The following is a 16,643-nucleotide window of genomic DNA, read 5'->3' as shown; positions in this document are numbered from 1 at the left end:
TCCTACGCTCAAAGTTAAAATTTGGGGACTTTTATATTAAACTGTTACAGGAAATCCCAAAACACAGAACTTGAATTTGAACCAAACCTTGAACTCTATAAGGTCTTAGAAAACTGTTTTTCGAAGAACTAAAAATGAAATCCCATGTTCCTAACCTCTTTAGGTAGCTGGCCTTGTATACTCTCTCATCACTCTATGTCTTCTTGGTAGAAAATTGTTCAGGGCATGCTCGGGGCTAAATCCATGGCCACGAGGAAGGCAAGCAATGACCTCAAATGGCTACAGATCATTTAGATCTTCTTTCTCCTCTTGCCATGGCATGGAGGGTGAGGGCTGTGAGTGGAACAGCCATGGAAACGGAGCATCTCCACATGAGACTGTAGTCCTTCCCCAGAACCTACATAATTAAATAATGTTCTACATGCTTCCAGGGAACTCCGAGGAACAAATTCCATTTTCACATACCCTAGGTCTCAAAAATTGTGATTCTTTTGGGCTGGTACAATCTTTGTTGAGCTGCATGGTCTCCTACAAAACTGTGGTCCTGAAAATCTCTATTTTCCTGGAAACTGTAACCTATATCTCTATTTGATTGTGTGACATTAGATTCAAAGACATGATAATAAGAGCAAGGGCAGGAAAAAGCTCCTACATCCTGGAGGAACTTGGCACGAGGAGAAAAATAGAGATCCAAGGGAAGAAAGGCATTTAGAAGAAAAAAAAATTAAAGGCATCATTAGCAATTGCCAATCATTACATTTCTTTTACAAACATATAAATATACTTTGCTTACCAACAGGTTTTTCTTGATTATTGAATATGACCTTTTGAACAAATGGTGCTGGTTATAATGAAATAAAGCATGTTACCTTATCAGAGTTAAACATCAAATACTAATTTTATCCCCAGCATTCACAAGCAATGTCAAAAAAGTCCTCAAAAATACTTCTACTAATTATTGATAAATCTCATTTTCCTATAAGGGCACTGTGTTTGTAAGCTTTTAATCTTAGGGTGACTTCTTTTGCTAACAAGTTTGCCTAGAAGTAATCTCTCTTAGGGGGCTCCCAGACTTCTAATAACTACCTTATTTTTCCTAATACTTGATTATCACTGAGGGTAGCCACTGACCCCATCCGTGTCCTCTCCCTGGTGGGGTGTTGGGAGGAGACAGGTTTTAGCTGAGCTTGCTTATTGATGGTGCCTTGACAGAATAAGAAATAAATGCCCGATAACTCTGGATTCTACTGGTTGGGAGCCATTCACAGACTGAAAGGCATCTGGAGCATACTCAGAATAAAAAGGAAATGTAAACTCTGGTCCAAAAAACACAAAATGGAAAAGAAATCTGCTGGCCATCAATAAATAGATAGAGATTATAAAATGGTTTTCATCACCAAATAAAAGAGTCTTGGAGTTATCTACGACTCCAGTCCCTAGTATAGAAGAAAACTGAACATTTGGTAGTTCATAAAACTGTGCGTGATGAAATACTACTTCATCTTCTTTTGCTGTGCTCATTGTTTCCCTTGAAAAAGAATTCAGAGCGAGTCAAAAGGACTAAAGGGGATTGTCGGCTGGCACCTGCCCTCCCTCCATACAGCCCTTTGCTTCGTTGGTTGCTTAACAAGGGTTTTTCCAGGAAATGAATCATAAGCTAAATCTGAAGCAAAGAGAGAAATCAGTATGAATGTTCATTAGAAGAATGCTTGAAATTTCCCTGTAAGGGAACCGACTCTGAAATTTGTGATAAAACCATTGTGGTTGCAACACACAGGGGCCTGGAGAGAGACACCTCATCTGTTGCTTGTAAGCATTTTATATATTTATAGATGAGAAGACAACAGAGAGCTGATAAAAGCAAACACTGTTCATCACTTTAGTTCCTTACATGATCTGCTGATTAGTAGTAGACTGCACTTTCTATCCTTTTAGTGGAAGTTCATTTCCAAAGTGGAAGGAAAAATTCTGCACATCACATTTTGGTACGCTCTTGCTTCTTCACTGGTTGTTAGCACAACAGAAAACTCATCCTCTGAATCAGCCAGATTTCCTTAATGTTCTAAAAACACATCACAGCCCAGACACAAAATAGCCATCGCCAACTCTCAAGTATTTGCATCTGCGCAGCTAATTTAAATTTACTCACGTGACGATCAAGATCACTTTGCATTAACCAGTCATGAGTCACTATGTATTGTTTCAGAAGTTGTCATAAAATACTCCACATTTTTTTCTCATTTCTTTTTCTTACTCACAGGTGGGTACCCATGGAAAGCTTAAGGTTGAAATTCTAAGGTTAGTTATTGGCTTCCTGCAGGGGCCCAACACTCTCCACAGTAATGACAGTTATCTTTCTAAACTCTAAGGGTCTAATCATGTCACATTTTTTGCTGTATTTATATAGCAGATATATAAATATGTTTATATATTATATGTATTCTAATATATATCTTATATGTTACATATTATGCTTACCTTATACATTATATTCATATATATGTATTTCTATTACAGAAATATAAATAAAACTAAGTGTAATAAATGAAAAAAAATGAAGTGGGGAATTAAAGTGGTTGCGCCCAGAGCAAGAGGCTCGTGCTTCTTGCAAGCTCTCACCTGTAGATGGCGCTGTCTTCCTTGCTAGGAATGGACTTCAGGTCTGTGAGCTCCAGAAACCGATCATGGAAGTAGTGAAGGTGTAAAATGCACACCAACAGAAAGGAAGTTGGGATGAATATGCGAGTGAACAGTTCTGCCACGGTAAACTGTTTTAAGCCAAGATCCTCGAGCCTGTGAAACAAAAGAAAATGAAATGAAACAAAAAGCAATTGCCTTTCTTAGGCAATGAGCGCACTTTCTTTTTGCTATAAATCATATCATAGTCCTTCACTGTCCGGTTACACCATTTCTTGCAACCCTCTCTCCCATGCATTTGCTTTGGTTTTTGTCTCCATCAATCCAACTGACCTACTCTTCCAGCGGTCAGTAACAACCTCAATATTGTCAAATTCAGTGGCTGCTTCTCTATCTTTAATTCTGCCTCTAGTCCTTCTCGAAATAATTCTGGTCTTGGTGCCGCCACACTGGCCTGGTTTTTCTCTTCTGTCACTGTCTCCTCCTTTTTTATTGGACCTCCAGATGTGAAATAGCCCCAGACTTCAGTGTTGAGTCTCTTCTCCACTTATTTTTCCCTAGGTTATCTCATAAGTCCCAGGGATTTATACATCATCTTACCACCAAATGACTCAAATGTGCATTTACAACTCAGGCTTCTCCCGTGGACTCTTGTGCCCAAATGTTTACCAGAAGTTGTTGGTTTTTTTTGTTTTTCACAGTTATTTCATATTGTCTTCCAAACACTGTTCTTGGCTTCCTAGTTTTGCTCAGCGACGCTCCTCTCCAGCCCTGCCCCCCACCTGAGTCTTCCCTGGTGCCACCGCCTACCCTGTGCTACATTCTGGAATCAGGAACTCTGTCTTTTTCTGCCTTCACATCTCATTCTCACATTTCTGTCGGCCTCCTAGGCATCTCTTGAAGCTGCCCACTTCTGTTACCCGTCTCTGTGCCACCTACTCTAGATGAAACCACCATCATTTCTCACAGGACCCCTGCTGTTGCTGGCTAACCCGCCCTGTGGTTTCTACTCTTGCCCTCTGACAGCACTTTTTTTCAGCCCACCAAGTGTTCCTTAAAGACTTAAAATTTTCACCCAGAATAAAATGCCAACACCACTACCTATGAGCCATGCACATCCTGGGCGCCTGGCTGCATTCTCCACCTCTGCTCCGTCCACTGTCCCCCTTGCTCCTGGCAGCCGAACCGTCCTCTGCTTCCTCGTTCATGCCAAACTCAGTCTTGTCTCACGATCTTCACATTTGCTGCCAGGATGCTTTTCTGCATCTCAGCTCCCAACTTGTACACTTTCCTTAAGCCCTTCAGGTGGAGTTTAAATGGCACCTCCTCAGGGAAGCCTGTCCTGACCACTCTATTTATAGTCTGTATCCCCCACTGTTCACTGCCTCAGCCTCTTGTTTGTGTCCTTCACAGACTTGCCACCATTTGTAATTATTTTTTTTGCACAATTAAGCAGGGTTGTTTTTTGTTTTTTGTTTTGTCTCCTCCACTAGAATGTAAACTCTGCAGTGCTTAGACTCTGTCTGTCTTGCTCCCTGATGTGTCCCCAGGCAGAGTCAGTGTCTGGCACCTGGGAGGCGTTTGATAAATATTTATTAAATAAATGTTAAAGATGTGTCAGCCTAACTACATGGCGAACTTTCCTTTTAAACTTTTCTTTTAGCCACCTCAGTATATTCATTCAGCTCTGTGTAACTCATTTCAGAAGTTTACAGCAGCAAATCCGAAAAGGCTACAGTGCATGCACAGATCTGTCACACGCACATGAACAATTATTTCCTCATCAGTAGTCTTCTAGCACTTTTTCTATGGCATCAAGCACTCCTTAGAATCTTTGCACCAGCTCCATAAATGAAGAGAGGCGGATGCTTTATATTATAAGCCTATGAATCAACTGAACTGCTGAATGAGCTCAACTTGGAAAGTAGAAGGCCTGACCAGCAAAGGACTAAGCAGGTATTTCACGTGCAGCGGACATTTAAAAACGTTATTTCATTAAAATGGGGTCAAAAATGCACTTTTCGGTCAATATTCATCAAGTACATACTCTACATGTCAAGCCCAGGGCTCGGCAGAGAGACCACAGACTGACCTGTTCTCAAGGAACTTATAGACACTGATGACATCAGTTTTACTAAAACCTCCCCTCCAGATGGCTGAACACCATGCATGCAGCTCTTCATCCTGTTTGTCCCTTTCACAGTCCATTTTACACCAAATTGCTTACTTTTCTTTTTTCAACCCAGTCATATTTTGCCACAGTCCTGGGAAGTTCTCAAACTGATATGTGTAGATAAAGATAAGCACCAGCATGGTGTAAATAACCACAGACATCCAAAAGTACTTTAGAATTCGCCTCCACCACTCGTAGTGCACCTGTGAACCGGATGTTGAAAAACAAAGAAAAAAAGAATTGATTTATAAAAAAAAACTTACAAAAGCACCTCATTTATGCAAGTGTGACAGGTGATGATATTGACAAGTACTCAAAAATCAAATCTATTTCATTTTTTGGTTTTGAGGCTCTGTTCCTCATAGAGTCCACTGGATCTAGATTGGAGTCTCAGTACTGAGAGCTGCTAACTATATCTTGGGGTAAGTCGCGGGACCATTCTGAGCTTCTGTTTCCCCATCTGTAAGTACCTACTTTGAGAGCTGGAAAGAGGATGAAATCATCCTATTCATAAGCTAGTCTATTGGAGGCGTTCAAGGAATGATATGGAAGATGTTGCCATCATGGTAGTTATTGTTGGGAGAAAACTGCCTCCGTTTTGAAATTCCAGTATTTAAAAGTATTTCAAAACTTCATCAATTTTGGTTGAGATATTTTTATCTCTACAGGTGAATGAGTGTAGTTGCTTTATTTGTCCTGTTGGTTGCCTGCATGAAGAGTGTCCTGTTGCACTTGTTTCTATCCCTGAGTGACAATTTTTCTAGAAGTTAAGACTGAATTGGTGGAGGGGCGCCTGGGTGGCTCAGTCATTAAGCGTCTGCCTTCGGCTCAGGTTGTGATCCCGGGGTCCTGGGATTGAGCCCTGCAACGGGCTCCCTGCTCGGCAGGAAGCCTGCTTCTCCCTCTTCCACTCCCCCTGCTTGTGTTCCCTCTCTTGCTGTCTCTCTCTCTCTCTCTCTCTGTCAAATAAATAAATAAATCTTAAAAAAAAAAAGACTGAATTGGTGGAGAGGCTAACTCATTTTAGTAGAATCTTCTATAAATTCTAATGAATAAAATACTAAAGAGTTGATGCATTATGCACATATATGTGTACACGCACACACAGTCTCCTGATTCTAAAGTCTGAAGTACAAGTGAACTGGGAATCAACCCATATTTTAGATTATCTGGCCACTTTTCTTCACTGACTATTCAAAAATGAATTTAATTATACAGGTTTTTTTTTTTTATCAAGAAGTTTTGAAAAACTCATGAACTTTTTTGTTTTTTTACTTTTTAAGAGCCCCAAATTTTAAAATAATGAGTAAGCTGAAGATAGTCATTTCCCCTTTTAGGCCTTCTTAATATATAATGTTTGATTTGCATTGATCACTTTAGATAATCTGCTCAGGGGATGACAGTTATTTAGAATCTTGTCAAAGGAAGCTCAGTGTATTCCCAGGACAGCTACCAGGATTTAAAACAAAACAAAACAAAACAAAACAAAAAACAAACAAAACAAAACAGGACAATGGTTTACATACCTGATACAAGGCCACACAGAACAGAAACAGCACCATGTAGATGATTTTGTACATCACAATTTTACCCTCGAAGCTGACAAAGAAGAACATTCCTCCGCAGACGTAGATCCAATACTTGATGAACATGGCCACCACCAGATTGCCCAGCACTTTCATGATGTCCTGGTCGTCATCTTCCTCCACTTCCTCTTCCTCTTCCTTCTTTCTCTCTTGCTTCTCTTCCTTGGCTTCCTCTTCCTCCTTCTCTTCGGCCTCTCCTTCCATTTGTATATCTTGCTCATCATCTTCAAAATAGAAGACTGTGCTGTTATACTTAGCTGGTCCCCTGCCTGGAGCCTCACTCCGACTGGGTGTTGTGTGGGGGGCATGGAAGCGCATGTTTCATGTGTTACTCTGTGATTTGAATGATTTCGCACTGTTCCAGTAAACAAGGCAGCATTTATAATGCATCATAATCAAGTTGCATAACCTTCATGAAATATAGTTTAAAAGATATGAACCTGGTAATATTTTATGCTCATCTTTTACAATACCTGATTTCATTTCCAGGATCCAATGACAGCTTTATGTACTGCAGGATCTAGAAAAGTTAAGTACAGTGCCCCGGACCCCGTCCCCTCCATTCCGTGGTTTTGCTTTCCACCATTTTAGTTACCGAGGTCAACAGCAGTCCGCAAGCAGATGATCCTCCTCCTGACACATGGTCAGAAGGTCCATAACAGTCTAATGCCATGTCACCTGCCTATGTCATTTACCCCATCTCATTGCTGGGCCTTTTCTTATTTCATAGCATCACTAGAAGGCCAAGTACAACACGAGAATATTTTTTGAGAGAGAGTGAGACCACATTCACATAAATTTTATTACCATGTATTATTATAATTCTTCTATCTTATTACTAGTTGTTCATGGATTACTGTGCTTAATTTATAAATTAAACTTTATCATAGGCTTGGAGGTACAGGAAATGACATAGTATCTTTAGGGTTCAGTACTATCTGCAGTGTCAGGCATCCACAGGGGTCTTGGAACGCATCCCCTATGAACAAGGAGTCCCTTGCCCATGACAATAACACAAGTTAAAATGACTATATCAATTTCAAATTCTGATTGTTTCCTGGTTCTGAAAGTGTGACCTTGGATAAACTATTTAACTTCTCTGAACCTGTTTCTTCTTCCCTTAAGTGGGAATCAGTTTTGTGAGGATTGAATGAGAGCTCATTTCTGTAAGCTCCTTGTGAGCTCCCATGTGCGCACTAACTCGGCCCCACTGGAGCCCTGGTTTTGCATCACTCCAGGTTAATGCTCAGCTTTTATCTGCTCTGAAGTATAGAGGCTTTCTGATGTATGTGGGGAGCCCTCTCTCTCTGATTCTGCTGAGCACAAAACTCTCTAGTCACACCAATTTACCTTTTTCTTCATTTTCCTGACTTCCGATTTTGATCTCAGATAAAAGAGCTTCCTTTTCTTGAAGAGCTTTTTGCTCGGTGAGGTGCTGCCTCAGCAGGAGCCAAAAAGTAATGGTGAAAAGTATCTGAAAGTAGAGAATTAGCAGAACAAGAATTAAGCCACCCATTTGAAGTGTAAATTCATTTCAACATATACAATATTTTCTCCACATTTCAGTGGAAACACAATAAATAAGCTTCTCTGTATGAGACAGAGTCGGGTAGCCACTGGATTTCACCTGAAAGTCACTGGCTTTGAAATCCCCTTTGCTGATTTCAAAGACACGAACAAGCATGTCTGAGGGCCAGGAGGTCATTCGGCAGCGTGTGGGGGCCCAGGGAAGGTGTCCCAACAGCCCAAACTACTTCCATCTGGGCCAGAAGTCAGCTTTGGCAACTGGTCTCCCCGGAGGTACTAGTCCTTGCTTTCCTGTCCCGACTGTGACATAAACACAGTTGCAACAGGAAGACATATTTCTTCCATAATACTCGTTGACTCTGCAATGTTCCTTGGGATGAAAAATTCCACAGATGGGAAAAAGAACATTTCATCCCAGAAAACAGAACCCTTTAATATCCCATTCATCTCCCAAAGCTGAAGGAAGAATTGTTCTAAGTGTCCATACTTGTATGTTAAGGTTTTGTGGAGAGCTAGGGGAAAAAAAAAAGCTGATGCTTTTGGGGAGCTCCTTCTTCAGGGGATATAGGACCTGGCACATAGTGGTTGCTTCATACTAGCTTTATGGCAATACAGTTTACCATGCCATACAATTTACCCATTTGGAGTGTGCGACTCAGTGGTTTTTAGTAAAGTCACAAAGTTGTGCGACCAACACCGCGATCAATTGTAGAATATTCTCTTCACCCCACAAGAAGCCCCAGAACAGTCACCCCGTTCCTGCCCACCTCAGCCCTGGCCAACCACTAATTTACTTTCTGTCTCTACAGACTGCCTAATCTGGGCATTTAATGTAAGTAGAATTACTTACTAAACATTCTTTGGCCGGTGGCTTCTTTTATTTGGCATAATGTTTTCAAGGCTTATTCCTGTTGTAGCCTGTGCTGGCCCCTCACTTCTTTTTCTTATTTGGTAACATTCCATTGTATGGACAGACAACATTTCATTTCTCAGTTGATGGGCATTTAGGTTGTTACATTTTTTTGAGGCTATTAAGAATAACACTGCTATGAGCACTCATGCGCAGGTCTTTGCGTGGACATAGGTTTTCAGTTCTCTTGGGTATAATATCTAGGAGTAGAATTGCTGGGTCTTATGGCAATTCTATGTTTAACCTTTGGAGGAACTGACAGACCATTTTCTGAAGTGGCTGCAGCCTTCTCCATGCCCCTCAGCAGTGTATGGGGTTCCAGTTTCTCCACGTCCTCATTAATACTTATTATCGTCTGACTTTTTTTTTTAAAGATTTTATTTATTTATTTGAGAGAGAGTGAGCAGGAGAAAAGGAGCAGGGAGAAGGGGAAGCAGATTCCCCACTGAGCAGGGAGCCTGATGCAGGGCTCGATCCCAGGACCCTGAGATCATGACCTGAACTGAAGGCAGACACTTAACCGACTGAGCCACTCAGGTGCCCCCCATCTACCTTTTTGATTCTAGCCATCCTGGTGAGTGTGAAAGTGGCATTTCACTATGGTTCATAGTAGGATTTTAATAAACATTTGCCAAAGACCTGAAAAAAGTAGGCAAACGAACCAGACAATTTTACTCTAACTGCCCACCTGACAATCCATAAATATCCATTTCTCCTTTGCCTTCAGGATAAACCAGTCCCAATCAGTCCAGGACAACATGTTTAGGGCCTTAAGAAGTCAAGAACCAGAGTGCCTCCATTTCTGAAAACTTGGCATTAAACTTCTGGGAGTCACAACAAATTGAACTATAGCTGCAATTTGGGAAAGAAATCTGTCTCTCTAGTGCATGTCTAAAGAGCTTAGGAATACTCAGGGGCAGAAGGGGCACCTTTCCTGGAAAAGGTGATTTACAACCCAGTTTGGAAGGTGCAGTTGATGTAGTTTGATAGAGTGGGGAACACACTCTAGCAGCTGAAGGATGCTACCGAGGAGCTGAGTCTGGCTCCCCCAGACTGGCCAGACCTCTGAGGACCCAGGACATATTCTTTCTTTCTCTCACTTTCCATCACAGTGACCCATTCAGTACTCTGCAGTGTGTTTAATAATGTACTTTGACAAATGTCACCATGATATTTTATGATCTTAGGTTGTGTTGTTATCCTTGATAAGGCCTTGCATTTTTTTTTAATTCCTGGGTACACTAAAATACAAGTGCAGGCCCTATTTTCTCCAGAATAACACTGTTTTTTTAAAAAACAAATAATATATTTATTTCCCCAAAAATGTCCCCAACCCCAAGAGCTATTTTTTATTTTATTTATTTATTTGAGAGAGAGAGCAAGAACATGAGCAGGAGGAGGGATAGAGGGAAAGGAAAGGGAGAAGCAGACTCCCCACTGAGCAGGGGGCCTGACATGGGGGGATCCCAGGACCCCGGGATCATGACCTGAGCCGAAGGCAGATGCTTAACCACTGAGCCACCCAGGCACTCCAGAGCTGTTCATTTTAGATTAGACAGGAGGTAGTTAAACCAGTTAGCTGGCATACGTTTCAGATGTCCCACCAATATTCCAAGCCAGGTTGAAATGGATTTGCATAGTCAAAAGATGAGGTTTTGAATTTCTTTTATAAGGAAAAGACTAACTTCCCAGTTTGGGATGTGTGTTTAAGGGGAGAGAAGGAGAGGGAAGAGTGTGAGACAAAAGTGACTTGTTAGCGAAAATATTCTGTGGGACTGTCAGCATCGAGTGGGGTTTGAGAAAGGAAGGAAGTTGCCATGGTCTGTGAACACAGGGGATTATGATCTAATGTCTGTCATTACTATTCACCTGTTAGGAGTTTCTCCTTTACCCCAGTAGCCTTCCTCAAAAAGTCTGTTATGAGAACCAATCCTTGGTATCTACTAGCACCCCATTCACGCCTGGTTGCCTTGGATACGGGGTGTCTGGTAAGGTGTAAAAAAAAGTGCTTGCTCTGGGGAAAGGTGGGTTTCGTGTGCTGTAAATTCATGTCCCTTTCAGAGAGTGATTCTCTGCCTAGAGGAGAAAGGTGTTCAAGGCTCATGGAGTCAGGACACGAGACTGCTTTCACGGTCTTAACAAAATGTCATCAACACAATGGACACGTGTGTTTAGAGTCTGCCACGCTGCCCACAAAATAGAAAGGTTGGGGCATATAATCTTCTGAAATAAAAGCTATTAAAATGGACCATGAAAATAATGAGTACTGAAAGATCATGAACCTTGTTGCTACAAATGAAGGCATATCATATAATCTGAAGAAGGAAAAACAAGAAGGGTCATACTTAATTTTTGCTGCTAACAGTGTTTTTTAAGACATAACTGAAGAAAAAATGTTTTTACTAATAATCAATGATTATCTGTAATAGCAATGCATTCAGCCTGTTTTGAAAACTGAGATCAAAGAAAGTCCTCTAATACTTGGATACATTTTACACTGTATTTTCCTATTTCTCTATCTAATTTCTACTATACTGTAATTGACATTAAAGTATAGTGAACTATATTTCTCCTTTCAGTGGAAAGCTTTGTTATTTTAAATAAAATCTAAAAGCATGGTGTGATATTTATTCGTGTTTAAATTATAGAGACCACTAAGCATTATAAATTATTTCTTAGAGTTTTTAATCTATTCATTTTTGTAAAGCACTGAATATTTGGAACCCATGTAAGTAAGTCTGTGCTTGGATATGCTTATTATGATTATTGTGGATTTGTTTCAATGTTTTGTTTTCTTGTTTTCCTATTCACTTACCTTTGAGGCAAGTTCTCCTGGTTCTTTCTTTTCCAAGAATCCTGGGACCTTTTTAATTTCGGGAAGTTCAAAACTCCATATATACTGTAATATCAGCAGCAGATTTCCATAGACGACCATGAAAGGAGAGCTGATCATGGCATATTTTCTTCTGTTGCGAATCATCCAAAGGGTGCATGACCAAATCAACAACACAAATGTCAACCAGCTGTGATACGTGATGCTCCAAGCCTCAAGGAAGAAGGGAAAAGACAACACACAACGGTGATGAGTACAATGTAGTGTTCCCCTGCTCTGTTAACTTAGAAGTTCTCTAAAAAATATTCAATCCAGTGAGAAGAGAGAGTGGTGAAATCACAGACAGACATCCCAACCTGGGGCATAGGGACGAACTGAAGAGAAAAGACTTGATCTTGCCGAGAAGAACATTGTTTTTTAACTTCCCACACGGAATGGAGCCAAGGGCACGGGTGTCTTCTTTCTAATGTTTTTTCCCTTTAGGTATAAAGGTCTTCATCTTCACCCTACTTTACAGTATTAAAAGCAATTTTAAGTGCTTTATCCCTTCTTTTTCCAAACTAGCTTGGGAGTGATTTACGTCACTTAAGAGTGCCAGGTAGGGGCGTCTGGGTGGCTCAGTTGGTTAAGCGTCTGCCTTCGGCTCAGGTCATGATCCCAGAGTCCTGGGATTGAGCCCCACATCGGGGTCCCTGCTCAGCAGGGAGCCTGCTTCTCCCTCTCCCTCTGCCCGGTGCTTCCCCTGCTTGTATACTCTCTCTCTGTCAAAAATAAATAAAATCTTAAAAAAAAAAGAGTGCCAGGTAAATGTGGCCATAGCTGGGCTCCGAAATGGAAGCTGTGGGTATCACTAGAGTAAGCACACAAGTCGGGACTTAGAGATCACTCTGGGATTATCTAAGAAGATGTACACTGTAGAAATGAGAAAGTTTACACAAGGAAGGTGTGTCTTTGGCTTCTGCACACTCCAAACAATAAAACCAAGTTCATTTAAAGGCCAGCCTCAGCTTCTGTCCTGTAAGGGGTAGGACTAAAGAGCCATCAGACTCACTGGACAAATGATACATCTTCTTTCATTCACATGAAATTTACAAAGAATCAGAAATGTATCTCAAAGGGCAGCTACCAGAATAATACAAAAATCAGGCTCAAGACTATTATTAACTTCCAGAAATCCATCTTTTCTTACCATGATCTCTGATACTAAATCTTTGTAAAAAGATGTTTAAAAGCATTTTCTAGATATGTTTGAGGTTAACTGAAATCAATTGTATTCCTGAATATCATGAACTACCAAGAGTTAGTTTGAAAGTCCAAAATGTTTTACAAGTCTATTTTGCTTCTGGAAAATAGATAAGTATTAAGATAAATTGAAGTCAGTATAGAACAAACAGATGTTTCCTCTCAACAATTTGCAAATTTGTCCTAAAGGACAGCTAGCTTTCTAAGTGTTGAATTATTTAAAATTTTTGGATGAAACATATGATAAACAAACATTTTTATATGATAAATATATGATAAACATGGAAATAAAATTGCTTTTATTAAAATTAGTGACTGATAACCATTAGCAAGGCTGAATTATTTTCATGAAAATATGCTTTCTTGGAAATACTGTTTATCAGAAGTTAGGTAACATTAAATGCTTCTACATTTGCATTAAATAGTGTATTTAATGCATTTATCTCAGTATGAAATGCAGATGTGACTGCCATTTTTGTGTGTGACCTAAGAGAATAATCTTCAGAGATATTATAATTCCAGCAGATTGTTTCCCCCCCACACACTATTCTTGGGAAGGTGAGGATGATAGAGGAAGAAAAGCAAGTTATGAGGATTTTTTTAAACCTCTTTCCTTTTTAGTATTTAAGTCACATATGCCTTTCAGTCATGGTAGTTGGGATACTTCTGCATTACGTGCAGTTTCCAGAATGTCTGATAGTGTAGTAAATTTGTACTTTGTAGTTTTGAATAAATACATGTATCATTCTAACAGACTTGGCTCCTCAGGACTGCCCTTTCTGTCTGTGTTTAAAACTCTGCTGCTGTGGGGTGCTTCCACAGAAGTCAGGCACATTAAGAAACATTAATATTAAGCCTCCATTAAAACAATGAAAATGGAACCAGACAAGGGCACATCTTTAATGAAGGATCTGCTCTGTTATGTTGTTTTTACAATAGATTTTTTCTACTAAGTAGCAAAATGTGTTTTTTTTTAAAGCTCTCTTTCTTTACAAAAAAAAGACCAAACTAGGGGCACGTGGGTGGCTCAGTCGGTTAAGCATCTGCCTTCAGCTCAGGTCATGATCTTAGGGTCCCCCTGCATCGGGCTCCCTGCTCAGTGGGGAGTCTGCTTCTCCCTCTCCCTTTGCCCTCCCCTCCCCCTTTCTTGTGTGCACACGTACTCTCCCTCTCTCAAATAAATAAATAAAATCTTAAAAAAAAAAAAAAGACCAAACTTAACTGGCTTAGTTTTAGAAAGAGAGAAGAAAGGTGTATATATACTCTTTTGAGTTCAGAATCAGAATTGTAAATTGCATTTATATTTGGTATCTTAAAATTAGAATTTTGTTACAGTTTAAATTAGAGGTTGATATATCAAAAATGTCAAAAAGTACCAAGAGCACAGAATTAATATTATTTAAAGAATAGAGTTTGCAACACTAAATGAGCCATCTTTAATTTCAAGGAGCTTTCTCTTTGCCAGCCCTCTCTCAGATGTGTAGTGTTCCTTACTAGAAGCTGATGTTGACTGAACATACAGGTGCATTTGGAAGACATTTTGAGGGAGTCCCTGGAGAAACTGTGCTTAGGTATTTTCCCCCTAGAGGTATAGAATATTTTCATTTTTTATCATCAAAGTTTTCATGGCATCTCACCATTGGCCACAAAATATGGAAGAGTTTTGTGATTTTTTAAAAGATTTCATTTATTTATTTGACAGAGAGAGAGCCAGAGAGCACAATGGAAGGAAACAGCAGAGGGAGTGGGAGAAGCAGACTCCCCACTGAACAGGGAGCCCAATGTGGGGCTCGATCTCAGGACCCCAGGATTATGACCTGAGCTGAAGGCAGACACTTAACCAACTGAGCCACCCAATATGTAAGAGTTTTGTGTTAGATAAGTGTTAGGCTTCTCAAAAATAAATCAGATTTCCCATGCAAGTTTGTTTTTAAGAAGACTTTCTTTTGTCTTCTATCTCTAGGCCAAAGGACTATTTTTTTGAAGCTATGATGCCAGAGATGCAAGATGTACCTGCAAGTGAGTATGAATATGCATCAACTGAGCACTCACAATCGGAAAAGCTCTTGGGAACTCTATTTAGTTGCTTGATGTTCATCCTGGTAACAATTTATTGCAGCTAAGATGGAGTAAAGTCTCACTCAAATTTAGGGTAAAATGTGAATGTAACTTTCAATGTCTGAAGGAAACAAAAGCAATCTATGTTAATCTTGGACATCTTCAATACCACACAGAGAAACTACCCAATAGATCTTTTATTTTGTTATATTTATTATTATTATTATTATTTTAGAGAGAGAGGGAGGGCAGAGGGAGAGAGAGAATCTTAAGCAGGACCCATGCCCAGCACAGAGCCCAATGCAGGGCTGGATCTTACAACCTTGAGATCACAACCTATGCTGAAATCAAGAATTGGGTGCTTAACCAGCTGAGCCACCCAGGCACACCCCCAATAGATTCTTTTAAACTGGCAAAAAAGGGAACAGTCTCATTTCACAGGCTAATTTGAGAGAGATGTACTAATATTTAAAAGGAGGTTAAATAGAACAGAACATGATTTTGAAATCTGTAGTAGGAAGATCGGAAGAAGAATAAACATAACCAACCATCCCCACCAAGACACTGGGAAGATTAGATATTTGTGCCAGCCACGAGAGGATGGTGGGGCATCTGTCAAGCACGCTGACTGTCCCCTCTCATACATACCATCATGGCAATGAGGGCACAAATGTAACTTTGTTTCATAATAAACTGAAACACAGAGACCATGGCGTGAACTTTAACACTTCGTTTCTCCTCATGGCTCCTTTCCTCCTCAAATTCTTCCTTCTCATCCTCTTCTTCCTCTTTCTTTTCTAGATAGAGAAATAATTTATATATCTTTATGCTAATACGTAAATTCTGGGTAAATGTCCCCAGCACTGTAGCACATATATAGTTTCAGCAGAGACATTTTTTTTAATATTATTATGTTAGTCACCATACATCACATCATTAGTTTTTGATGTAGTGGTCCATGATTCATTGTTTGCGTATAACACCCAGTGCTCCATTCAATACATGGCCTCTTTAATACCCATCACCGGGCTAACCCATCCCCCCACTCCCCTCCCCTCTAGAATCTTCAATTTGTTTTTCAGAGTCCATCGTCTCTCAGGGTTCGTCTCCCCCTCCGATTTCCCCCCCTTCATTCTTCCCCTCCTGCTATCTTTTTTTTTTTTAACATATTATGTATTATTTGTTTCAGAGGTACAGGTCTGTGATTCAACAGTCCTACACAATTCACAGCGCTCACCATAGCACATACCCTCCCCAATGTCCATCACGCAGCCACCCCATCCCTCCCACCCCACCCCCACTTCAGCAACCCTCAGTTGTTTCCTGAGATTAAGAATTCCTCGTATCAGTGAGGTCATATGATACATGTCTTTCTCTGATTGACTTATTCACTCAGCATAATACCCTCCAGTCCCATCCACGTCATTGCAAATGGCAAGATCTCATTCCTTTTGATGGCTGCATAATATTCCATTGTGTATATACACCACATCTTCTTTATCCATTCATCTGTCGATGGACATCTTGGCTCTTTCCATAGTTTGGCTATTGTGGACATTGCTGCTATAAACATTGGGGTGCACGTACCCCTTCGGATCCCTACATTTGTATCTTTGGGGTAAATACCCAGTAGTGCAATTGCTGGATCATATGGTAGCTCTATTTTCAACTGTTTGA

At 40.3% G+C, this 16,643-nt stretch overlaps 1 protein-coding gene across 1 annotated transcript in view; it reads right to left on the bottom strand.

Moving 5' to 3' along the window:
* Window positions 1-16,643, bottom strand: part of PIEZO2 (piezo type mechanosensitive ion channel component 2) — a 526,331-nt gene that overhangs the window by 108,499 nt on the left and 401,189 nt on the right. Inside the window, exons 12-17 of the mRNA XM_035724088.1 lie at window positions 15,615-15,763; window positions 11,649-11,879; window positions 7,747-7,870; window positions 6,337-6,620; window positions 4,865-5,013; window positions 2,620-2,793 (exon numbers count right to left, since the gene is read on the bottom strand). Coding sequence (XP_035579981.1) covers window positions 2,620-2,793; window positions 4,865-5,013; window positions 6,337-6,620; window positions 7,747-7,870; window positions 11,649-11,879; window positions 15,615-15,763 — 1,111 coding nt within the window. The remainder of the gene's footprint in view (window positions 1-2,619; window positions 2,794-4,864; window positions 5,014-6,336; window positions 6,621-7,746; window positions 7,871-11,648; window positions 11,880-15,614; window positions 15,764-16,643) is intronic.

The sequence above is a fragment of the Zalophus californianus genome, chromosome 14 (assembly GCF_009762305.2).
Source record: "Zalophus californianus isolate mZalCal1 chromosome 14, mZalCal1.pri.v2, whole genome shotgun sequence".
NCBI lineage: Eukaryota > Metazoa > Chordata > Mammalia > Carnivora > Otariidae > Zalophus > Zalophus californianus.
The sequence above is the reverse complement of the archived record's forward strand: the minus strand, read 5'-3'. Positions and strand labels throughout refer to the sequence as shown.